The 26,067-nt window shown below is 46.1% G+C and overlaps 1 protein-coding gene across 3 annotated transcripts in view; it reads right to left on the bottom strand.

Annotated features, from left to right (window-relative positions):
* The window catches only part of Myo5b (myosin VB), a 309,643-nt gene extending 284,425 nt beyond the window's left edge, over positions 1 to 25,218 (bottom strand). For all 3 annotated transcript variants that reach the window (XM_015992657.3, XM_076555509.1, XM_076555510.1), the window contains exon 1: positions 24,813 to 25,218. In XM_015992657.3, the coding sequence (XP_015848143.2) occupies positions 24,813 to 24,839 (27 nt within the window). In that variant the 5' untranslated portion in view covers positions 24,840 to 25,218. The remainder of the gene's footprint in view (positions 1 to 24,812) is intronic.
* Between the last annotated feature and the right edge of the window lie 849 nt (positions 25,219 to 26,067).

The following is a 26,067-nucleotide window of genomic DNA, read 5'->3' as shown; positions in this document are numbered from 1 at the left end:
CCGGTCAGAGACCAGACTGCCTTAGGCTGAGATGGTATAGAGCATTTATGGAAACACTCCAATTTGATCATCTTGAAAGGTAGAATAAGAAACAGAGAGAAATTATTCTAGTTTAAATACAACATGTTTCATAAAACTTAAGGGACTGCAGAAGACAGAGGGACCCTGTCAGGCAACATCCTGACAGCCAGGGCTCTGGCCACAGGCAGGCTTCCAGCTGGCATGGCTGGAAGGGCAGTTCACCTCCTGCGTCAGGAAGTCCAGAGTTCTAGTAGCTTCCAGTGTCGTTTCGGCCTGAGGCACGGAGCTACACAGGAAGAGTTTTGTTGGGGTCAGTCTTGTAAGAAGTTGAAGCAGCGGGTGTGGATGGTCCTAAAAGACAACTGATCACCAAAAGCCACTGCCACTCAGCATTCACCAAGCGCTGCCCCTTGTATTTCACCCTTGAAACAAACCTGACAGAGTGCTCATTAACAGCCAGCCAAACCCAGATTTAGAGAACCCTTCATCAACAGAGCATCTTCCAAGGGGCTGTTCACAAGCACACATTAGGAGGCCTGATCTGAAGGCTGCTCTTCATCTGTAGAATCAAAGACATTCATTCTAGCCCCTGCTGTGGATGGCTGGGTTCACTGAAGCAGCACTGGCTCAGAAGCCCCCAACATGATACAGGGAAGAAGTGAGAACAAACAGATCAGCCATCATGGTTCCCTCTGACGGCCCAGAAGAGAGAACATACACCGGAGTCCAGGACTGGAGAACCAGAAACCTGACAGGTTCTGAATACATTGCAGTGAGCTGCTTTGGTCAGGGCGAGACCAAAAGACTCTCACACTCAGGGATGAGGTATCTCCCTCATCAATACCAAAATTATCTTTAAAAAGACTTGGACAAGTTTGCCTGTTATAGTACAACTCTGAAGTGAGTCTATGGTGTGGCATCTGATTTTAAAGGTTTGCAGCTTCTGTGTGTTACACGTGTTCTAGGCACTAGAGATGCAGCAATGAACAGGGCAAGTGCAGCTCTTTAAAAGCCTATGCAAGCATGCATCTGAAGTACAGGAAGTGACGCAGAAGAAGGTGACGGATTGAAGAGGTGGCTTAGAAACCCGAATGACAAGAAACCACCAAAGGCCTGGGAGAGAATATCCACATAGAAGGACCAGACAAAGGCAAGAAGCCTGTAGTGTTCAGCAAACAAGGAAGCAGCTGGGGTAGATGGGAACAGTAAGTGTGCACAGAACACTCGTGAGCCAGGGTAGACATGGGCTAGGTTATACACAGTCTCACAGACTCGGCAAGGTGGCTTGTCAAAGTGACAGAACATCACTTCAGAGGACTTGTCTGACTGGAAGGAGACACAGCAGGGTGGAAGCAATTAGGAGACAGGCTCCATCATCCAGGCCGGGTCCATGGGGTTGGGCAGGTGAGAATGGGGAGGAGCACAAAGCGTGAGGACCCCACTTAGATGTGAAGTCAGGCCCATGGGAATTACAACAACAGACGTAAAGAAGGAATCAAGGGTGACACCTGGCTCCGAGTGCCACTATACTGTGGCACTTACTGAGGCAGGAAGAACTGGAGGAGAAATAGGAATAGCCACAAACAAGCTCATTTCTACACTTGTATTGTGAGCTGGAACTCTGGAAAATGTTCATCCTTGCGGGTGGAGCCTTTCCACCTTCCCTAATGCCTCAGACTAATGGCTGAGTCAGTCTGACTGGATGAAGGATACCCAGAGAACTGATAAGCTGAATATTTCTGGATGTGTCTGTGAAAATGTTTCTAGAACAGATTAGTAGTGGAATCCAGAGTGGAGAGTCCTCACCAAGATGGGGAGGCATTTTCCAAACCACTGAGGGCTCAAAAACCAGAAAATGCAGAAGGGCAAATTCATTCTCTCTCCTCCCCTTCTTCCTCATCCGGCCATCTCCTGCCCCTTTTAGGTGGGACATCTCAACTCTCATTGCCAGCACTCAAACATAGGACCTTTTGGTTCTTAGACTGTTGAACTGCGTCACTAACTCAACCTCAGCAGCAAAATCTGTATGACTCTAGGTTTTCCAGATACACCAAATCAACAGGGTTCATAAATATACAAAGGGAGATTATGGTATCAGTCATGGTGGTTCATGCCTAAATCATAGCATTTGGGAAGCTGAGGTAGGCGATTGCCCCAAGTTTGAGCTCTAACATAGCCTATGCTACAGAATGAGACCTTGTTTCAAAAATAAAAAAAAAATAAAGAGGGAGATTACAGAAATTAGCTTGAATAGTTATGAAGATAAGATGCTAATAAACTGGAAAACCACCATAATATAACTAGTGATAGGGAACTAACTGTACTAGACACAGCTAGTACTACTCTAGAAAACACACACACACACACACACACACACACACACACACACACACACACACACACATACACACACACTGGCACAAGCATGCAGGTGATAGGACCTCCCGCCTCCATTACCCTCTGATTCCCAGGAAGATCTAACACCAGGATGTCATATGCTACAACTCTAGCTTCAGGGGCTGAGTTTCAGTCCATCTTAACAGTGCCTCCCAACAGTTCAGGGTCTTCATTCCTTTTCCTGTGTCTTCCCTACTCCTTTTGGGGCTCATGTGAACAAGAAAAATAAGAGCAGAAGTAGGAAAGAAAGCAAACCGAGAAGTACACATGTGTGCAGCATTACTTTTAAAACAGACACTGGTGTTTTCTGAAAGGGAAATTCAGAAGCCACCTGCTGAGTACTTCAGGGACGTCTCCCCTTTCCCATGTGGCCAGGGCTAGGGTAGAATGGTAATGTATGTGCTCTTAGTCAGTGATACACACACAGGAGGTGGAGGGTGCCTTTGTTGTCTTCCTGCATGTTACCTGGTGCTGCTGCAGTAGTAGCAGGGGTCTGACCTCAGCCATCAGGCCCTGTGCCTAGAGGAACACACCCCTGCCAGGGCTCTGGGTCAAGTGACAGAAGAACTTAGGGGAGCCAACCACGCCAGTACACCAGCACATCCTTGACTCACCGTTCATGAAATGTTGAAAGCAGAGCTAGTCACCTTTCAGGAAATGATGGGGAACGCACATCTGAAGTCAGGCAATCCAGGTCCTGGTTAAACTTGACTTCAGTTACCACTCTTCCAGGGCCAGCCTTGAGCATTTTTATGGTAAGGGAGGGGTCAGGAATTATCAGTCCCACCATATCTCCTTCTAACTCTTTCCTCTCCTCTACCACCACTACACAGTATCTCCCTCTGTCTGATTCTCTCTTACACACATCCCATACCTGTCTACATCCGAACTCATAACCTACATGTGGCTTCACCCTAGAATGGATAACAGGTAGGCCAAGCACTAAGTAACTACCAACACACAACATGAAGCAAATCATACTTAATATTATACCAGATCAGCAAAGGCTTTATAATTCCCATCCTTAAAATCAAGCAACTTGCAAATTTAGTTCTCTATGAAATGATCTTAGGATTTTGTTGTTGTTGTTGTTATAAACCTGTGATAAAATACCTTGACCAAAAGTAATTTGTGGAGGAAAGGATTTGTTTCAGCCTACAACTCTTAGGTCACACACTTCATCCCTGAGGGAAGTCAGGGCAGGAACTGAAGCACAGGCCATGAGTAATTTCACTTATTGGCTTGCTCAGTCTGCTTTCGTATAAAACTCAGGACCACCGACCCAGGAGTGGTCAATTATTAGTCATACATCAATCATTAATCAAGAAAATGGATTCTCCTCAGTTGAGGTTCCCTCTTCCTAGGTATGTCTAGGTTTGTGTCAAAGTTGACAAAACAAACCAAGATAAACAGAAACCATAAATCAGTTCTTTAAGGTTTGAAGGATAAGTAGACTCTCAAAGCATTATTATTTTTCTAACACTTACTTGAGGTTACTCTTTTTCTGAGTTTTATGTTCCTTCTTGAAAAGTAAATTCTAGCCACCTTTCCAATAGGAAGGAGGTTTCAAGGGGTCTAATTCCTATTCAAGGGCACCCCTCTACATCTTTGCTGACAGCACAACCTGTTCAGTATGACAAGAAGACATCGTCACTTCCATGTAAGTCAGCTGCTCTGTCCCCGGGTCTGAGTGACCACATACTCCTGCACTAAGCTACATCTCCTGCACCACAGCACACACCCATTGCTTATCATCCCCCTCTTCAGAAAATTCAGAAACAAGTGGATTCCACACGACAGCACAGTGCCATTTCAGCATTAAGCCTTGTTTGCTTGTTGTGAACTAAATGAAAATGACCCCGTAGGCTCAGAGGGAGTGGCACTATTAGGAGGTGTGGCCTTGTTGGACTAAGTGTGTCACTGGGGAGCAGGCTTTGGGGTTTCAGAGACTCAAACCAGGCCTGGTGTTATTCTCTTCCTGCTGACTGCGATCCAGATGCAGAAGTCTCAGCTCCTTTTCCCGCACCATGTCTGCCTGCACGCCCCCATGCTTCCTGCCAGGATGACAATGGAGTCACCTCTCAAGAGTAAGACAGGTCCAGTTAAATGTTTATCTTTACAAGAATTGCCATGGTCATAGTGTTTCTACTGCTGTGAAGGGACACCAACAAGACATTTGTGTGTGTGGTGGTGGTGTGTGTGGGGGGGGGGGGCGGATTGGTTTCCCTGTGTAGCCCAGGCCAGTCTGGAACTCAAGACCCTCCTGCTGCAGCCTCCCATTTGACATCATACATAGGAAGATTTTACCTCCTTTTCCCTGGACATCTGTATATATTGTGGTGTCCAAACACCTCGCTGCTCTGAGCATCTACCTTTAAATGAACTTATTGATCACTTATTGATGCCCCTTAAAATGTATCACTGAAAGCTTAGAATAGCAGCCTACAGTGAGGGCTGTTGCAGGATTGCGAAATCAAAAGCAGCCTAGGCTACATGGTTAGAATGATCTAAAAAGGAAATCAGTTTAGAAAACAATACAGTGGAAATCTTTGTGGTGTGCTCAGTGGTGGGCTCAAATCTAAAATCAGTAACGTAGCAAAAGCCACAGAGCACCTAAATTCTCCTTGGAAATCTCCAGGTCCAACCATTACAGCAAAATGTCTTCCTTTTGAGAGGCTTTAAGCTACAGGAAATGGACCTCCTCCCTCCAGTCATTCTTACCCTTCATTATGCAGACTAATATTCAACGAAAATTACTGCTTTTGTTTAGTTGGTTGGTTTATTGCCTTCCTCTAGTTTTTTTTTTTTTTGGGGGGACAAGGGGAGGCAGCAGTGGCTTATGTTCATCTAGCTGCACTTCTGAAATCTAAACACATCACAAGCCAGACTTTATCCAAGCCATATCATCATTACTTTGTTCTCTCCAAAGGACGTCTATTGTGGGGTAGGGGACCTTTCATATCTATATTCTCTTCCACACTGTGGGGTAGGGGACCTTTCATATATATATTCTCTCCCACACCTGTCTCCCTGTCAAAGCCACCACTAGCCAGAGTCCACACAAGAAACTCTGTAGAACTTCCATGCTTTAGTCTCCTCCTGCAAACCTTTGTCTTGATAATAAAATGGAGGTTGGAAAGAGGTTAATGTAATAGCAATCTTACTACAGTACATAAAATCAATAGTACTCTCCTTTTCTAAAGTCTCAACAATTTAAGCAACTACTTTTGCCTGTAAGACAAGTGTGCATTCCTGAACACCATTTATCATCCTGGGTTCAAAAAAAAAGCCATTGGCAGCTGCTTCTTGCCTGGGTATTTCTGATTACATCTGAAGGTATGTTGAATCATGTTGCACCGACCACACTTTACCATCCACTTTGACAAGTGCTGTTTTATGAGGAATGATGGAAGGGCTTTGATACATCTGCTCAAAAGACTATCAAATATTGAGCTTATTACATGAGGCAGTCATTCTTTATTTTATGGAATCAAGACCACCTTGCCCACCCACCTCAAATGGCACTGAGTCAACTCTGCTCTTTATAGCAAGCTCAAGCTAAGACCATCCAAGACAACAGCACAGTTCCAAACATCAGAGGCAGCCCTGAACAGACCCATGCAAACAGACTCTTTCATACTTCAAATATTACTCTGTTCATGCTCTAGAGGAATCATTTCTAAAATTATCCAAGCTCTTATACATAATAGTGTATAAATATTTTTACATTTGGATTTTTTATATGCACTCATCTTTGCCTTCTTTCTTAAAAAGCATGGTAGTTTCTGAAAATTACTATTTGGTCTCAATATTTAAAATTCTCACAGTCTTAACAAAGTGCACAAAACTTCAGCTCTGTCCCATCCATCCCATTCAATCAAGCTGTCTTCCAAGAGTCTGTTTCTTCTAAGGTGGCCCCCAGGCCTGGGCTCGGGAAGTGACAGCTTGCCAGGCTAAAGTGGGCCCCATTCCAGTGAATTTTGAACAACTTTGAAGCCCCCTAGAGATCTTGATCACATCACTCATTTAACTATAGTTCCTGACAAGAGGGACCATTCTTCTAAACATTTGGAGGGAGCAGAGAAGCAAGCTGAGGCCCAGAGGGTTGGGCAGGAAGAGCAGGTCACAAAGCACAACAGAAGAGAACTGAGGAGTGCCTTGACAGCCAACTTCAGTGACTCTTCCCCTAGAAGGATGCTACAATCCTACCCTTGTCGTCTCTGAAAGGTAAGAACACTGAAAAGATGCCTCCTTCATACACTACTCCTGGATAGCTTTTATGATATTGTCTTCCTTGGGGACAAGGACTAGACCTTACCTTTCACACCCCATTGCTACACTTAACATCAAGCAAAGTCTCATGGGTAGTCTAGCATACAATGCTGCCTAGCCCACCAAAGCCAATTAAGACATCTCAGCTGTTGCAATAAGGCTGTGGCATGCACTGTGAGCTGGAGGTGTCATCTCTATGAACAGAACCACATGCTCTCTACAATACATAACCAAGTGGACAGCCCAAATTGGGATGGAGTCAAATCTACTCGCTTCCCACCCATTAAATATGCCATTAAGTCAGAAAATACAGTAATGAACACTATCAAAACTTTCCTGGCTTGGTGCCCTAAGCTACCTCTGTTTTAATCATCGATTTTTACAGTAACTCAAAAACTATGGTCTCTTAGCATGTCTACCTTACGCAGTAAATTAACAGAAAAACTTCAGATGCCTAAATGTAGCTCAGCTGGGAAGTGTAACCAATGACGAATCACAAAAAGCATAAGGTGAGGTTTTAAATTCCAGCACTGAGCCAAGTGTTTGCTTTTCTTGCATGAGATAAAGTGGGAAACATCGAGAGTCGCGATAATCCGGGTGGCACTTAGCTATACCATTTCAGATGCAGGCTAATGCTGTTCCAGGTCTTTGGGTGTGTTACTTACAGCTGCAGACACTTCATTATTCTCAGACCAGCACTTAGTTTCTGATTCCTGAGATGGTTCACACTGCAACCTGAGCACAATTCAGACAGATGCCCTCAGCACTCGTCCCAATAAATGAGGGTGCACATGACTGAGTGTTGTGTAACCCCGGCAGCCTGGTGAGTGGGGTTTGGTTACACACTGCCAGTCACATTTCAGGGAAATTAGCACAGTGGATGGTCCCTGGAGTGTTTATCAAGGGCGGATTACAGGAGCGTAGGGAATACAAGTCGATGGAAGAGGGAGAAAGTAGAGGACCAACCAGAGAACACAGAGATGATGAAGAACCCTTTTAGAAGAGGAGATGGACAAATCCAAGAAGAAAAAGGTCTGGATTCTGTAGTGACAAATTGGGGGGAGGCAACATTGTTTCTGTGGGGTGATGGCAGGTCATAGCTTTTCTTCTAGACAGAAATATCCACCAGCTTCTGGACTAGAGACGGATGACAGAAGAAACCAGGTTTGAACCTAAAGCAGAAGGGTGTGAGTTCCATAAACAAGCATGACCTTTCAAGGAATAATTCAGTCCAGGGCCAACCTCCCAGATCCTAGTCTGTTTTTCATTTACTTTCTGGGTAACGTTGATACGCCCAACTAGGAAAACATATCTCAGAGACAAGCAACACTCAGACTTCCCAATAAAGGAACATAGTTTCCCATCATAGTAATCATCTCAGGAAGCTCCTTGGGCCAAAGGGGTTGGGAGGGCAAGCCACCTGGTTCCAAGGTAGGACCTGCTCCCAAGCAGCCCATCAAGAAGATGCCCTCAGCTGAGCATACGGCTCCACAGTAGAGTACAAGACCCTGGGTTCAATCTTGAGAACCAGAGTGTGTGTGTGGGGGGGGGGGAGGTAGCTGCCTTCTACAAAAGCTTCCGAGCTTTGGTCCTTCATGACAGTCACAACAGTGAATAATGAAGCCATCCTAAAATGGAAGTAGAGGTTAAGAAAGCATACTCCATCCATGGCCAAAGCAAACAGACAGGAAGATACAGACCAAAGAGTGTCACATCTCCTCCATGGCACTAGCATGGAAGGAAATGCACCCTCTCCTGCTGACATGATAATCAGGTACCCAGAGCCATGGCATACTGAGAATTTTCCTGGGTCCCCAGTACTGGATTTTAGGCCAATCCCCAAGAGACTTCCATCTATCTTAACGTTTTAAGCGTTTTAAGCACAGAGCCTTTATCTTGAAGTGCCCTTATATGACTAATAGCTAAGTGCTAAGAGGAACCATGTTCAGTTTGCTCTGTGTTTTTATGATCAGATACAACTTAGGGGAAGAAAGGATTCACACTTCTCAGTACAGTTCATCATGTAGGAGAGTCAAGGCCGGAACTTGAAGCAGAGACACAGGTGAACACTGCCTGCCAGCTCACCATGCTTGGGTGGCTTTCTACAGCCCAGACCATCTATGTCATGATGGTGCCCTCCATAGTGGCCTCCTGCATCAATTAGCAACTAAGACAATCTTCTACCGGTATGCCCACAGGCCATTCCGATCTGAGAAATCCCTCAATGGAGACTCCCTTTCTCGGATGACTATAGGCAATGTCATGTTGACAGTCAACTTTAACCAGGAGAGACAGTCATGTCAATGTGAGCAGCTCCTCTTAGTGTAAATGTGGCTCGCCTCACTGCACGCTGCAGGTCTGAGGTGACACTATCAGCCCTCCAAGGCAGGACCTTAGAAGCCTGTGTTCTCTGTATGCCTGAACGAAGACAGGCACATTGTCACCACAGAGTTTCTCCGTGATGCTGGTGTTTTGTGAGACTAGAACACTCACCAGAAGACTGGCCACCCAGCACATAATAGATAAACATCCAGAGCTCCCATCCTGACCTTCAGGGTGACCCTACACTGTCTTAACCTGACCAGTGGTTCTCAACCCATGGATCTCAATCCCTTTAGGGGTCAAACGGCCCTTTCACAGGGGTCACCTAAGACCATAGGAAAGCACAGGTATCTACATTACAATTCATAACAGTAGCAAAATTACAGTTATGAGGCAGCTATGAAAATTGGCTGGGGGTCACCCCAACATGAGGAACTGTATTCAAGGATCATGGCACTGATCCATGTGCCATGATCCTTGAGAACCACTGCCCTTGACTGACTTTTCCAACAATGTAACTGTCTCCTAAAGACATGACATCACCACCTAACATAGTTTACCTGTTATTTTTCCCAACAAACCCCCAAAGGTTGCACAGATTCGTGGCTTAACAGCTCATTGAAAGCTAGAAGACCCACTTGCATAGGCTGCATTTATATAGGTTGCTCTTAACCTATATTATATTTTTGCCTGTCCTTTTTCCTCCATCTGTGTACTTTTTACAATTGTAATAAAACTCACAAAATAAAAATATTTAGCATCACAAATTTTATGTGTAAAATCCAGTGGCATCTACATGGTCTGTAACTATCACCGATATCCATAGCCTTCTCACTCACCTTACAAAACCAAAATTCTGCATCCATTAAACTCTCTTCTGTTTCCAGTGACCAGCCACTGGTCTGCTTTTCTCCATGACTATGACTATTCTAGATGCGTCATATATTATGTTAACTCATACACTATTTATCGTTTTATAACTGGCTTATCCCACTTTACAAAATGCCCCCCCCCACATATCTTGGTGCAGAATGTGTCGGATTTTAAGGCTCATTATCCCACTGTATCTGTCTGCTGCATCTTGTCAATCTGTTTGTCCTTGTATAAGACACCTGAGTGGCTTCCTTATGGCCAGTGTGACTAATGCTGCTTTCTAGCCTCCTTTCTCATCTTTCACTCACATTCACTACCAAACTCCCTGCCTGGCATGGCAGGGATATTCCTTCATCTTTCCAAAGACCATTTTAGGGTACTAGATACCATTTGATTTTTAAATCATGAGCTATTTATTAATGATATACTTGTGGTGATAGTGTTCCCCAGAATATTGTGCACCCTAATATACTTATCTGGGGTCCGAAAACAGAACAGCCACTAGATATAGAGGCCAGAAAATGGTGGCACACATGCCTTTAATCCTAGCATTCTGAAGGCAGAGATCCATCTGGATCTCTGTAAGTTCAAGGCCACACTTGAAACAACCAGGCGTGGTGACTCATGCCTTTAATCCCAGGACGTGATGGCAGAAAGCAGAGGTATATAAGGTATATAAGGCATGAAGACCAGAAACTAGAAGGTTTTGGCCTGGTTAAGCTTATCGGCTTTTAGCAGCAGTTCAGCCGAGATCCATTTGGATGAGAACTCAGAGGCTTCCCTGAGGAAATAGGATCAGCTGAGGAATTGGTGAGGGGAGGAAGCTGTGGCTTGCCCTGCTTCTCTGATCTTCCAGCATTCACCCCAATACCTGGTTCCAGGTTTGTTTTTATTAATAAGACCTTTTAAGATTTGTGCTACAACTTGTCATAATATGTAGGTAATTATATGCCTCTGCATTATTTTATTTATGTTTATATATAAATTTAAGTGGACTATAAATCAATATAACAATACCATTCTGTGAGTTTCTAAATCTGAGCGAATAGACCACAGTTGCTCCATCCAGAGAAGTATCCCAACACCCTTAGATGCTCTGTGATTATTGGACACTGAGGACATTCAAAGTAACCAGAATCACAGCTAGCAAGAAGCCATACAAAACTGGCACCCAGGGCCACCAAGATGGCTCAGTGGGTAAAACACTTGCTGAAAGTTAGTCTGATGACCTAAGTTCATCCTCAGAACCCATACAAAGATGGAAGAGAAAAGAACTCTGTAAAGTTGTCCTCTGGCCTCCACACAAGTGCCACCCCTCCCCCAATTATACAAATACACAATAATAAATCTTCAAAACTAACCCTAGAGTGATTCATCATCTATCGTGGCAAAGCATCAGAAAACCCCTGCCCTCTGCGGTTTATTTTTAAGTAACTTTTGACTTTTCTGTAGAGAAAGCCATCATTCAAGCATGATGGTTCTGCCAGCAGAGATGAGAATCAAAAGGCTGCATCGTCAGATGTGAGGCCAGTTTCAGTGGCAGTACAGATGAGCTGCATCCTCCTGCCCTCGGCAGCCATTCCCAGAGAAATGATTTATTTGGATGTGTGGGATCCATCACACTGGTTCTAAAAACCACATTTTAAAAGCACTGCCATTATTTTGGTGCATGAAGCTTGTTTCAGTCAAACATGTGCACACACAGGGCAAACAGACTGATAGCAAAGAAACATTAGGTTCAGGCTGAGCAGACATTCATTTTCCTTATGTTACAAACAAGCGCCAGCCCTCACTGGGGAGTAGAGGCAAACTGAGAAGGTGATTAAATCGGATGAGATGAGGTCATGCAGTTTATCTCCCTTCACCGTACTAAGACTTCCTTAATACTAATTTCCCACAACAAAAGAACTCAAGGTCAGAAGACCACTTTGAAGAGACAACTTGTCTTGTTTCTCACACTGGCTTTTGTATTCACATGGATGCTGAACTGCATTTGTTACCCAAGTGATAAGCGTAAAAGACGATCTGAATCTTCAGATGGACACCGCGATGCCTGTTATCTTCTCTGCAGACAGACACAGACCCCATTGCTAATTTTTCTTCCCTGGTTTACTCTTGCTTCCGAAGGCCGGCTCTGTCCCACGTGAGGTGTGGAGATTCACGTTTGCCCCTGCTCTCACCGTGAAAAGATCTATAAAGTCTTAATGAGTAGCTTAATGAGACCTGGCAAGTTCACAGGGGACTAAAAGATCATGCCTTTAACACAGATGACCTGACAAATGCAGAAACATGCACATGACCAAAATTGTGCGAACCGTTAGAAATCAAAACCAAGGCTGCTTTATAAGCTTGCACATCCACCAGGGTTGTTTCCCTGCTATTCCAATTTCCAACTTGTGCTCTACCCTTTGAGTGGTGTAAGAAAAAAGAAAAACACCATTATCTCCTGTCTTAGTGACTTTTCTGTCACTGTGACAAAACACCATGACCTAGGCAATTCATAAAAGAAAGCGTTTCATTGGGGATCCTGGATGCGGATGCAGAGGGTAGTAGAGTTTGTGACCATCGTGGCAGGAAGCATTGGCAGCAGGCAAGCAGGCATGCAATGGAGCAGTTTGTATTGGACCCACGGGCACAGGGGAGAGAGAAGGAGCTGAGAATGGCAGGACTTTTGAAGACTCACAGCCCACCCCCAGTGACACACATCCTTCAACACCACCTCCTAACCCTTCCCCAAACAGTTCCACCAACTGGGGCCCAAGTATAAAAATGAGCCTATGGGGGCCATTCCCATTCAAACCACCACCATCTGCTGACAGAGGCTCCCCACTTCCTAGACTTAGGCAAATGCCAGGGGAAATAGATCGGCTTTCTGCTGGGTACCTAAGTCAACACCTGGCCCAAGCATGGCAGGAGATAAAGTTAAGGGAAAGGAGGTTCCTTTCCTTGCCAAAAGGAGTCATGGCCTGTAATAGGAATGGAGGATTGCAGAAAGTTAAACTAAACCTTCATGCTCACAGTATTCCAAATCCCATCTTGGGCAAGTGGAGAATCATGATTCAATGTATATTTCCAATGAGAGCAATTTTCCAAATATACACATTTGGCCATTAATTGTGAGCACAAAAGACAAATAAGCTGTGCTTTCAAAGCTTTCTATTTGGCTTTGAAACTTCCGTTCAGCTAAGAGACGCATGCTCTTTAGCAACAGTACTTCTATATATTTTTTCTTTTACTTTGAGATTATAAATTACACATTTCTCCCTTCCTGTTCCTCCCTCCAAACTTTCCTCAATCTCCTTCAAATTCATGGCCTCTTTGTTCACTGTTTCCCACGCATATTATTTGTATATACATATAGATTCCTAATATAACCTGCTCCGTCCACATAATGTGACTTGTATGCGTGTTTTCAGGGCTGACTGTTGGGCACTGAACCACCAATCGGTGTGGTCTTCCCTGGGGACTGCGCTCAGCTTTACTCAGTTGCCTATAGTTCTTTGTGTAGGTTTGCGGCCTCACGGTCTTTCCCCCATCCACTCTGGCATGTCCATTGGTGTCGTCCTTGTTAGCTCATGTTTGGGTAGACATGTTGGTTGAGACTTTATGGGTGCAGTTTCTGATATTACTGGGACACACACTCTCACAGCAAACTTCCTGATCCCCTGGCCCTTACAATCTTTCTTTCCCCTCTTCTTCAATGTCTCTTGAGCCTTAGGTATGGGAGTATTTTGTAGATATCCAGTGGGACCGAGCTCCACATCTTTGTATTTTGATTGGTCGTGGTTTCATGTCTCAAAGAGAAGTCTCCTTAAGGAGTGAAGACTACACTTATTTGTAGTGTTTTTATATTGAAGTAACCGATGATGCACAGTAATAAAGCAGTAATAAACCTGTGAACACTGCCAACAGTACCATCCTTTCTGCTTTCCTGCCCCCTTCCATCCCTAAACACTCCAGGATCCCTCTCCCTCATGTCCTCATAGTTTTACCATGTGCTTATCTTTCAACAATATTTTACATTTCATTTCAAAATTCACAAAACAATGTCCGTTCTTCTCTGAAGCATCTTAAACAATGCTGAGCATCACAGGGAAATGAGGTAATACGTGGTACCAATGCATCACCTGGCCTGTTTGGGCTACACTGAGGATATAACTGGGGAGAGTTGGCAGTGAATAGTCAGTGTGTGCAAAGATATAGTATAATTTGCAATTTCAAATATCTTCCCATCTCAACTTCACTGCGATACCCAGTATCCAGGTTGCAACATGAGGAGATTCAGCATTCTGTTGCCTAGCATCTTTTCCATGCCTCTTTTCATGGAGTCTGGTCTCCAACCTAGGGGACCTGAACTTCTTGGTATCAAAGTTATAGTGAAGACTTTGAACTTCATGCAGAAGGCTCTCCGTGTGTTCTTTCTCCTTTTATAATTTCATGTCACAAAGCATTTGAGTCTTACAATGGTAAGGACTATCAAAATTTTTAGCTTTTCAGCAATGATGACAAGAGTTAGAGTCTATGTCACAAGTAGGATTGAACAAAGGAAGGCAGTCCAGCAGTTCAAGGTTGGTCTGCAAGACATTTTCAGACTCCAATGCAAGGAGGGGAAAAGGAAAAAACAACTGTAAAGAACTTCAGGACTGAGCCATTAACCTAGTGCTGAGATGGACACTTTGATCATTCCCAAAGGTAACAATTTAACAAGGTTCCAACAGTGCCTAATCTGCACTGGAGTCTAGGCAACCTGAAGACTGCGTCTGGTATCCAATTAAAATGTTGAATTAGAGGATGTTTTTTGAGTGCTTTAACAAATCCACCAATATGTTAGTGCTACATAGGGAAGCTCAGGGTCCTGGTAGACACCTGTGAAGCTCCCTCCTCATACTCTAAAGGAGCCTTGTCTGAGATGATCAGATCTTACAACATCCACGAAGGGTGCATGCTCACAACAGACAGGCAGCAGGGCACACCCTCAAACACCTAAAGACCTTTGGTGAAGTTGGGTGGATGGGGGTGGTTTCCAGGAGTCTTCAGAGACCTTATACACAAATCATTTCCTGATGTACCACTGGAGGGACGGATACTGCACAGACACAGCAGAGCAGTGGGCAAAAACCCTGCCTGGGGCACACGATATAAGCCTCGGATCTCTTGCTTATTAAACAGGGATGTGGCAAATCAACATCTCGGTGCTGTTGAATGAGCTAATGCACAGGGCAAAGAAGTGACCTGACACAAAAGTATTCAATCACAGTCCTCAGAACCAGTGATTTCCCCCACAAAGGCGTGAATCAGGACAAATGGAGAGGAAAGCACATGCCACGCTACTGCCTTTAATATTTTTGACGCTGGACATTCTGGTTTCTATGTTTCCTTCTAGAAATGAAGTCATTTAGCAGAAGAGGCTATGAATAACAATTAATATAGAGAGGAGAAAAAGGAAAATGTTTGTGAGCATCAAGCACGTGAATGATGTTCAACCTTCCAAAGGAAGTCAACTTTAAGACATGAAACTTAGTAAAAAGACCTAAAAAAAAAAAAAGAGTAATGGCCAGAGCTTGGAAGGGTGAAGAAACAGGTGGAAGATGCTGGCCCTATGAATAATGGCTATAGAGTGCATGCCAACCACTTCACCTTCTACAATTTAACACAAATGTGATGTGTTACAAGAACCTCCTACAAGACAGTATCAGCTCCAGTGTCCATCAAAATGAAACCAGTTAAAGACTCTGTGGAACATCTACTGCAAGGTGTGGTGGTTTGACTAAGAACGGTCCCTCCAGGCTCATTGCTTCAGGGAGTGGCACTATTTGAAGGGATTAGGAGGTTAAAAAAAAAAAAAAAAAAGGTATGGCCTTGTTAGGAGAAGTACGTCCCTGGAGGCGGGCTTTGAGGTTCCAAAAAGCCCATTCCAAGCCCAAAGTCTCTCTCTTCCTGCTACCTGCGATCTGGATGTGGAACTCTCAGCTCCTTCTCCGGCACTATGTCTGCCCACATGCTGCCATGCTCCCTGGCATAATGACAATGGACTAAACCTCTAAAACTATATGCCAGCCCCAGTTAAATGCTTTTTTATAGAGTTGCCACAACAATAGAAAACTGACTTAAGACAGAAGCTGGTACCAGGAGTGGGGGATTGCTGTGACAGGCCTGGCCATGCTGCTTGTTGGCAGAATGTGGACTTTGGGACTTTGAATTAGGAAAGCATTTGAATATTTTAAGTGGGGCTCCATGGGCCATACTCATAGGAGTGTGGAAGACAGTGGCCCTAAGAGCAATGTAGATTATGGCAGCTCAAAAGGTTTCAGAGAAGAAGGTTAGTACTTACTAATATGGCCTAGAGACCATTCTTGTAATATTTTGGTGAGGAATTCAGCTGCTTTCTGCCACTGTAGGATTTCAGATTAATGGCATTACAGAGGAGATTTCAAGACAACATATTATTAACTCTGTCGTGTGGTTATTAATGGTTACTTTTATGCAGATCTATAATGAAAAGGAGCAAGCTGAGCAAGGAAAAGTACAAAATTCACAGTTTGAGGAGAAAAGAACCAGGAAGTGTAATAGAGCTGAATCCAGCACTCAAGGAGATTTAAAAGTTTAAAGAAAAGCCTAATGCTAAATGGGGCAAAGGGAGTGGTGAGCTCAGGGCAAGACCCTATCCAGCTAAGCTTTAAACTTGTGAAAAGGAATTCTCTAAAAGCTTAAGGAGTGAAGGAAACCGTGGAAAACAGAAAGCTGATGCAAATGCATGGTTGAGGGAGCAAGTTCCACCCACAGCAAGCAGGACAACGTGGCAGCTTCTGCCAGGTGTGGTTCTGGCTTTAGAGCGAAGGATACAAGAAAGGGAGTGTGGAATCTCCCCCCACAGCTAAGGAAAGCTGCTGAGGTCAGGTGTGTGTCAGGGGTGTCCCTGCATGGAGGCCCAGAGAGGCCGTTGTGTGAAGCTGTGAAGAAGCCTGGATTGCCTTGGAGACCCCAAGATGTTGAAGATGCCAGAGCTATAGGACACTGGCCTAGGAGTGCTAACAGGGAGTGGAACCAGCCCAAGAGAGAAGTGTGTTGCAGTCAACAAAGATGAGAGGAATTGGAGATCTGAAGAGCACTTTGACATCAGACATGGAGATGCAGAGTTTGGAGTTTGCCCTGCTGGTTTTTGGTCTTGTTTTGGTCTAGTATTTTCTCACCATGTCCCTTTTTCTCCCTTTTGGAATGGTAATGTATATTCCATTGTATGTTGGAAGTATGTGATCTGGTTTTTGAGTTTGATTTTATAGGAGATTACAGTTAAGAGATTGCCATGAGACTCAGAAGAGACTTTGAACTTTTAAACAGTGTTGAGACTATAATAGACTATGAGGACTTTTGAAGATGGACTGAGTGCAGTTTTGCACTATGAAATGGTTACAGGCCTAAGGAGTCCAGGCAGTGGAATGTGGTGGTTTGAATAAGAATGGCCCCTATAGGCTCATAGATTTGAATATTTGATCACCAGGGACTGGCACTATTTGAAAGGATTAGGAGTTGTGGCCTTGTTGGAGGAAGTGTGTTACTGGGCATAGGCTCTGAGGTTTCAAAAAGCCCACTCCAGCCCCAGAGTTGGAATGCTGCCTGTGGATCTGGATGTAGGACTACTCTTAGCTACTTCTCCAGCACCACCAGGTCTGCCTGCATGCTGCCATGTTCCCTGCCATGGTAATAATGGACTAAACCTCTGAAACTGTCAGCAAGCCCCAATCAAATGCTTTCTTTTAATAAGAGTTGTTGTGGTCATGGTGTCTCTTCACAGCAGTAGAACTCTGACTAAGACATGAGGTCATATTATACAGCTATTAAAAACGATAAACGTTGGTCAGGCATTGGCACACTTGTAAATCTCAACACACAGGAGCCAAGGCAGGAGGGTAATCAGGAGTTAAAGTCCATCCCAGGCTGCATAGCAAGTTCCAGGTCAACCTCAGAAATATAGCAAGATTCTGTCTCAAGCAAACAGAAAGAGTAAAATTGCCTTTGTGTCTCAGGAAAAGCAGCCAAACATTAACATTTAGAATAAAATGCAAAACTTAGATTTCATTTGCTTTTTAAGTACAAGCTATAACTCTAAAGCAGCTTTACCCTACCATAAACAAAGTGGAAACCACACAAGTAGAAATGTAACTCAATAGTGGAATCCTTGGTGAGTATGCCCAAAACCCAGCACTGAAAAAAATATAGTAATAAAAAACACAACGCAAGCTACAAATGTAAGTTATAAAAGAACATTTTCTTTTCTTTTTGAGATAGGGGTCTCACTATGCAACCCAAGCTGACCTGGAACTCCCCATGTAGATAGGGCTGGCTTCAAACTCACAGAGATCCACCTGCCTCTGCCTCCCAAGTGCTGGGATTAAAGGTGTGCCCCACCATACCCAGCAAGAAACATTTTCTAATGACCATCTTAAGAAAATAAAATATATCAATTAAAATATTTTACATATATATAATCATCATTTCAGTGCAATTGATAATTTAAAGGAATTTTTATGATCAGTTTCCTTGGTAAGTCTTGGACATCTGGTATTTTACTCTTACAGTCAATCCCAGCTTGGACCAGCAACTTTTCAAGTGCTCAGTAGCCACATGTGGTTCCTCTCTGAAACAGTACTGATCCAGAAAACGCACATCAATTAACAGTGGCCGCTTCAGTGACCAGGAAAAAGGGCCTTTGTCTTTCCTGTGAATTGTTGCAATAATCATTTCAATCGGGGGACAGGGGAATAGTATGAAAAATGCTTTTTAATTTTCTTTTTAAAGCTTAAATTTAAAACTTCCTCCCCCTGGGAAGGGGACTGGAAACTCTCCTCCTAAACCGTGGTGGTCTACACCATTCGCGCTTGGCAAATTAGTGAGTTCTATTAGTCCCAAGGGTTAGAGGGAAAGGGCCGTGGCCCTGTGACCGAAACTTTTAACTAGAGGGAGAAGCAAGCTAAGGAAGGGTTGCCATGGATGGTGTGTGCCGGAAATGGTACACGGATTAGGACATAATCTTCCAGTGACCTCCTCATGATGCAGTTTTTGACAGAAGTCGAGACGTAGAGAAATATCTACTTCAAGGCATCAGAGCTGAAAACCTCAAAGTATAGTACCTAGGATGGTCCTCATCAAGATCATGACCACAAAGGCCTAGGCTGCCCCACACCAAGGCACTGCCCTTATTAACACGACACTATGAGACAGCTGCATCTTCCCAAAGAGGATTCCAGATACTGTCTGTATTATTATGAAATCTCAACTCTGATCTCTCTTCTAAACTACTGACATTGAGATCATTTTCATTTACATAAACCACGGTCACTCCAAACTCACCATGTTGAAATATGAGTCATCCTTGCACTAGCCTGATTTGCGTTATCCGTCAATTCTCCAGCTGAAACCTGAAGACCCTCATAGCCTTCCTCCCCTTGCCCCTCATAACTAAAACACCAAGTCTCGGGCTCAGGACTCTAAGAAGAAAGAGCATCAGCAAGCACACCTGGCACGCATATCTCAGTTTTTACATTCCATTCTTCTGTTTTATTTTTCGAGACAGGATTTCTCTATGTAGTCCTGGCTGTCCTAGAACTCACTCTGTAGACCAGACTGGCCTCGAACTCAGAGATCCACCTGCCTCTGCCTCCTGAGTACTGGGATTAAAGGCATGTGCCACCACCCCCCAGCCTTAAGTTCCATCTTTTAAGGGAAACTGGTTCCAGGCCACCTGCAATTGGGAACAGAGGTAAAAAAGGAATTTGAGCTACAGATGGTTAGGGAGAAACCAATATGTCAGACAGACAGTGTCCTGGGAAGGAAGGCTGGGGTGAGGTGGGTGGATCAAAATGCCTTCACCTCACACAGGCCTCACCAGGGAACCCACAGAGGCCAAGTGCCTTAAGCTGCCTGGCATCCGCCTCGACAGGGCACTGTGAATTATGCACTAATTTGGGTTCCTAGAAGCTTTTCTGCCCCAGAGATATATGGGTGCAGTGTTCTGCAGGAGGCGAGGCCGGGGACAGAAAAAGGAAGGGAGCCAAACCAAGTGTAATACTGAGAAAAGTCCCAACAGACCAACCCTGCGGAAGAATTCCCAACAGTGCAGGGCGTGTCTTAAGGGTATTCCACGTCCCCAGGTATTGGGGGTGGGGGATAACATGGTTACCCTCCCACTATTCACAGACTGCCTCCCTGTGTGGAGGATTTGAACTTTTGGGCTCCCGGGAAAAGACAGTCACAGGAAGTGCTGTCAAAGTGGCACAGGAGAACCAAGACACTAACTAATAGGGTGACACAGACAGCATCTGCTACCAGGGCTCTTCAAGAGCTCTTTACGGTCTGAAATACCATCTCTTTTCAGATGAAGTACAAGAGTAAGGACGGAATCATCTTCCAGTGGCGTGGCTGGGCACAGTGAAAGCAGGAGGACCAGAACTGAGGGAAACCCGTGTACTTGAGGTCTAGGCAAACGAAAGCTAGAGGGCACCTCCCTCAATCACACGAATTCTGTTCTTCCAAGGAGGGGCACTCCAGTCAGAACTCTTAGTAAAGGCTCCTGGTTCAAAGCTGATACTCACAAGGTGTGTCAGCCAATAGAGCAAACTGTAGCAGCCCTCAGAAAGCCTCTGCTAGGGCTGAGGTGTTCAGTGGCAGAGCTCCTGCCTAGCAGAGACGAGGCCCTGGATCCCACCCCAGCACTGAAGAAAAATGCAAACATATACGTACACTGAGTTTTACATTAGACTGTGGAGATACAACCTGTCATTTAAAAGCTTAGCAAGAGAAGGGATACTCTTAATACTGTCTTAATACCAATGACCTCCCAGTTCATCTGCTAACTATAATCAAAGTAGAAAACATAAAATGTCTTTATTCAAAATAACTGAAAAGCAGTGTTTACATTTTCTATCCTGTTGTTGGTTGTTTTGCTCTTTACTGTTTTGCCTCTTTAGTTCTTTGGGAGGGGGGCTGCCACCCAGCTCCCAAATAAAACACACGGACGGAGGTTTATTGTCACTTATGAATGCCCAGTCTTAGCTGGCTTGTTGCTAGCCAGCTTTTCTTAATTTACATTATCCCGTCTATCTTTTGCTTCTGGACTTTTACCTTTCTTCTACTTCTGTAATCTTACTTTCTCTCTTCCTCCGTGACTGGCGGTGTGGCTGGGTGGCTGGCCCCTAGCATCCTCCTCTCCTTGTTCTCATCCTCTTTCTTCTTTTCCTCCCAGATTTCTCCTTCTATTTATTCTCTCTGCCTGCCAGCCCCACCCATCCTTGCTCCTGCCTCACCATTCAGCTCTTTATTAGACCATCAGGTGTTTTAGACAGGCACAGCAACAGCTTCACAGAGTTAAACAAATGCAACATAAAAGAACGCAACACATCTGTGCATCATTAAACAAACGTTCCACAGCATAAACAAATGTAACACATCTTAAAATAATATTCTACAACAGTATCCAGAATAATCCTCTATAGGTTGTATGACTCCGTCTGAGGGAAAGAGGCCATGCATTGTTTAAGACCAGGCTGTCCTCCGCAATCATTCACATCCCCCATGCTAGTCCATGCCTGGGCTTCCTTCTGGGGCCTGCACAAGTCAAGCCCACGTTGTCTTGTCTAGGGGTTGGAAAACCAAGCACTCACATACGTCATTTAGTGAGCTCTTGTGACAACAGAGCCAGTCCACTCCACCTCTGACTCACCTTGATGTCACTCTGAAAGCATCTGGCACTAACTCATTTTCTTTTTCCGTCCTCACTACAAAGAAAGCAATTCCTCAATGGTAAGGGGCTGGGTATTCTAAAAACAGAGTGTCTTTGTTAATACGACATGCCCTTCAAAAGTGAGAAAAAAAAAACAGTAACACACACACACACACACACACACACACACACACACACACACACATTGTACATGAGCCTACAGCTAAAGAGAGAAATGGAGTGGAGGGGGAAGTCTTTGAGTAACCAGAAATATACCAATATACTAAGTTATTACCCAGACTATTTAATGCCCACAGGCTATGTACATATTATATAATGTTTTATACTCCAATAACACCTCCCAACTAAGGCTATAGGTGTGATCAATAAAGGGTTATACAATTTCCATCCCAAATATTTAAAAATGCTGTTGGCACACTGGATATTTCCATCATGCATAATAAATATATTAAGGTGTATGTCTCAACCCAGTGTTGGACACATGAGGAAAACCCAGTAGTAGGTTAAAAATAAATGGGAACATTTGGGTATTTCAATAATACAACAAAATGACAGGTTGTATCTCCCCAAGAAACAAAGTGGATCTGAGCAGCAGGTACTGTGTCTCTGTGTGATTTATGATTCATACTCACTCAGAATCCTGCCTGGCAAGTAGGGTTACAACGGTTAAAAAGCAGCCCGACTGCTTCTCATACTGAAGAGTGAGTGCACTTAACTGCCAGACAGAGCAATGGCAACCCAAGACAGAACCTGGAAGCTTCTAGTTGTAGTGGCGCATGCCTTTGATCCCAGCACTCAGGAGGCAGAGGCAGGCAGATCCCCCTGAGTTCGAGGCCAGCCTGGACTACACATGGAGTTCCAGGACAGCCTGAGCTACACACCCTGTCAACAAAACAAAACATGCCGAAGGCTAGTGCACAGCCCCAGAAAATCTCCTTGACTTCAGATTTAATAACTTAACAATAACCGAGAACCAGAAATCCACTAATGGCAGAACTCTGTTTTTTGCTTTAATGATTCCAAACACTCACTCACACCAATGAAGATAACCGACTTAACTAGTTCTTTCGGGACCCGTGGTTTTGTCTGTAGATGGATAACTCAAGAGAAAGTACACTGAAACACTTCGAGTTCAGACTCCCACTAATTTACCATCCCTATTAGCATGCAACATAGTCACATCTAACTAAACATCAAATTGTTTCCCCTACAAGTGATCTACTTGAAAAGAAATTTGGCATTAATGTTTTGTTTTTCAAAACTAGATCTCCAAAAACTCGGTGTCTCCAGTAAGTCATTAGCTTCATAAGGCAGCAATTAAATACTGTCTGCTCAGGAACTTCAGGACATGCTGCATGAACATGCGGCGTGGTTACCCATCTCGCTCGCTCATACGCGCTGTAGCTCCGCACACTGTCACGGAACACAGCTTCAGCTCTGAACACTCCATCCAGCTCAGGTTGTTTCCCCCTGCCTCACTGGTTTCCAGCCTCCAGACCCGGTTCGGATGAGCCTCTCAGTGCCAGAGCTGCCAGCTGGAACTCCGAAGGCTCCTCCCTTGACTCCCACGGATAAAAGAGGTGGAGTGCATCTCCCAAGCCGCCGGTATTGCTAAAGAGTTCCAGCCCTGGCTCGCACCTTCTCCACCCCTCTCAAAGAGACTGGTACCTACGGTGCTTTGGAATTCCTGGTGAACCCAAAGGCTATCCGAATCAGTCCAGGACTGGCCCCCAAGTAGGTGACACCCTCCTTCATAACCACTGGATGAGCTTTAGCCCTTGCTGACCCGGACCAGCCTCCCCCACCCCCTCCGCCCAAACTAAGATAAGGCCGTGAGCCCACGGAGCGGAAGGGCTCCCCCATGCGCTGGACACTAGCTAGCAATCTCCAGGTGAGGATGCGGAAGTTCCTCTTCCTACCCCGCCCAGACCTGTCCACGGGGCCGGTGTAACAGGAATTGCAAATTCACCTACACACTGCGCGCTTGCATTCACATATCCCTCTGCACAGGGACGTGCAAGCAGGCAACACTGTTAAACAGGTCCCAGACACCAGACTTTGGGATATACTAAACATTTTTTAAGGAAGCAAAGAATAGATGATTAAAGGCCCTGACTTGCTCACCTCGCCCGGGACCAGGCAGAAACCAGAGGGTTAGGGCTGCAGAGCCAACACCTGGGAAGCTGCTGGTTGCTTTAACTACATCACCTGCCGCGCGGAACCCGGGAGGAGACCTCCTGCCGCACTTGTTCCTAATCCAGAGCGACCTTAAAGATAACTCCGTCCCTGGTCAATAATTACTCCAACCCTCCCCAAATACTTGATAACGCTAAAAGAGCTGCCTCAAAATGCCCATTGTAGGCAAATTAAGTATAGGCTTCCTAGGGCTGAAGAGATGGCTCCCCAGTTAAAAAGCACTTGCTGCAATCTGTTTTGCAGCTCTTTCAGAGAACCCTAGTTCGGGTCCCAGCACCCACTCCAGTTCAGGGGGCTCTGACGCCCTCTTCTGGCTTCAGTGCACATACAGACGTGAAGGCATATATATATATATATATATATATATATATATATGAATTAAATATATATTTAAAGGGTTATATTTCCTTGAGCTCACTAGAAACCCCTCCAGCACCTTTCTACAAAACCCCATCCTCCAAGCTCCGCGCCCCTCCCACCCAGCTGGCTCCTCGTCCCTCTCCCCTCCCAAGTTCAAGATCCCGCTGGTCTCCACGCGCAAGGGGAAAAAGACCAACTGAGGGGCGCTCGGCACTTCAGGGGACCTGGAACAGGGTCCATGCAAGAGGAAATGGGGCCGCCTGCCAGGTGCCTCGGTGGAAGCTGGTGTCCTACCCCGGCTCCCTGCGGGCTAAGACGCCCCTGTGGCTCCAGGCTCTCAGCCGGAGACTGAGACCCGGAGAGAACGAGAAGGGAAGGGCGAAGTGGAAGGTGGCGACAGTCCCCTGCGTGGGACGGAGCTGCGTCGCTGTGACAGCAGGGGGACTCTGCGGGGCGGCCAGTCGGTGCGGCGCACTCCTGGAACACCCAAACTTTCTCCGCCACCCAAGTTGGGGGTGCCGGGGACCGAGACCACAGAGACGCTGGCAGGGGCGTCCGAGAACCGCGGGGAAGGTGGCCCCGAGCGCGTCTCGCCGCACCTGTGTCCCCGGGGCCGCGCGGGGCCCGCACTCACCCGGGTGTAGAGCTCGCTGTACGACATGTCCCCGCGGGCCGAGCCGGAGCCCCGGGCGCCTCGCGGGACGCTGGGTCGGGGCTGCGCTCTGAGGCCGGGCTCCTCGCTCCCCGGCGCGTTCTCGGGGCACCGCTGGTGCAATCTTCCCGGCCGGGTCCCAGTTCCTCCGCCCTCCTTTCTCGGGTGGACCGACCTGCTGGCGCCGACGCCCGCTCGCTCCGGCCGGGGCGACCTTTACTCCCAGGGCGGCGGCAGAGCTGGTGCGGCGGCGGCCAGGAGTGGCGGGAGGGCGGGGAGAAGGCGCGCCGCGCTCCCGGCTCAGGTAGGGAGAGGAGGCGCGGACTCGCGGCGAGGGAGGGAGTGGAGAGGTGGAAGGGGGGGGGGGGGACCCGCGCCTCACCGCGGGCCGCCGCCGTCGCCGCCGCCGCCTTTAAGCCCTCTGCGCCCCCGCCGCCACCGGGTCCTGGGGCGGGGGGCGGGGCCGGCGAGGAGCGGCGCCCCGGGAGGCTGAGCGCGCCGCCCCCTGCTGGCCGCCGGGCGAACGCCGCTCAGGTGAGAGTGGGGTGTCGCACCTGCCGCACCCCGCGCTGTCCTCACCACCCGGGCAGAGGATGGGCGAAAGTGCAATGGAGACACGAGAAGAGGGAAGAAAAGAAACTGGGAAGTTAGGAAGAGAGAGGAAGCTATCTGCGGCTGGACGGCCTTTTACTTTTTCTCTCCGTTTTATATGTTTGTACTGAACGTTTTCATCATTAAAGCCTAACTATGTCAGAATTCTCTACTAAAGTGATTTTTTTTTTTGATGCACACCAGAGAGCATCCTCACCAAAATGAACTCCCTGCGCAGAAATCTTGATGAGTCAAGTGGTGTTCTCCTGCGGGAACGTTGGTTTCACGCAGAGGCTCCTTCTAGACCCCAGGCTCCTCCTCTCAAAAGACAAAAATCTCAGGTTCCCTTGGCTCCTCTCTCCCATACTCTGGGCCCCTACGTCCTCCCTACGTCATTTGTTCATGTGTCCTCTGCCCTTGCTTTTGGCTGCCCACAGCAGCTTCATGGTGCTTATCCCAACTTGCAAAGAAACTTGGGCATTCTAACCCCAAAGGGAAAAGAATTGGCAGAAGTGGAGGGGCGCGGTGGGGGGGGGGGCGCACGGGACGGGACGGGACCGAGGTCCAGGACGCTGCCTTGGGCTTCGAACCATAGCAACTGACCTTGAGTGTGGCTTTCAGCCAGAGGATACACATACACCAGCTG

The sequence above is a fragment of the Peromyscus maniculatus genome, chromosome 19 (genome assembly GCF_049852395.1).
Source record: "Peromyscus maniculatus bairdii isolate BWxNUB_F1_BW_parent chromosome 19, HU_Pman_BW_mat_3.1, whole genome shotgun sequence".
In the NCBI taxonomy this organism is placed as follows: Eukaryota; Metazoa; Chordata; class Mammalia; order Rodentia; family Cricetidae; genus Peromyscus; species Peromyscus maniculatus.
Note: the sequence above shows the minus strand (reverse complement) of the source record. Positions and strands in the feature narration are given on the sequence as shown.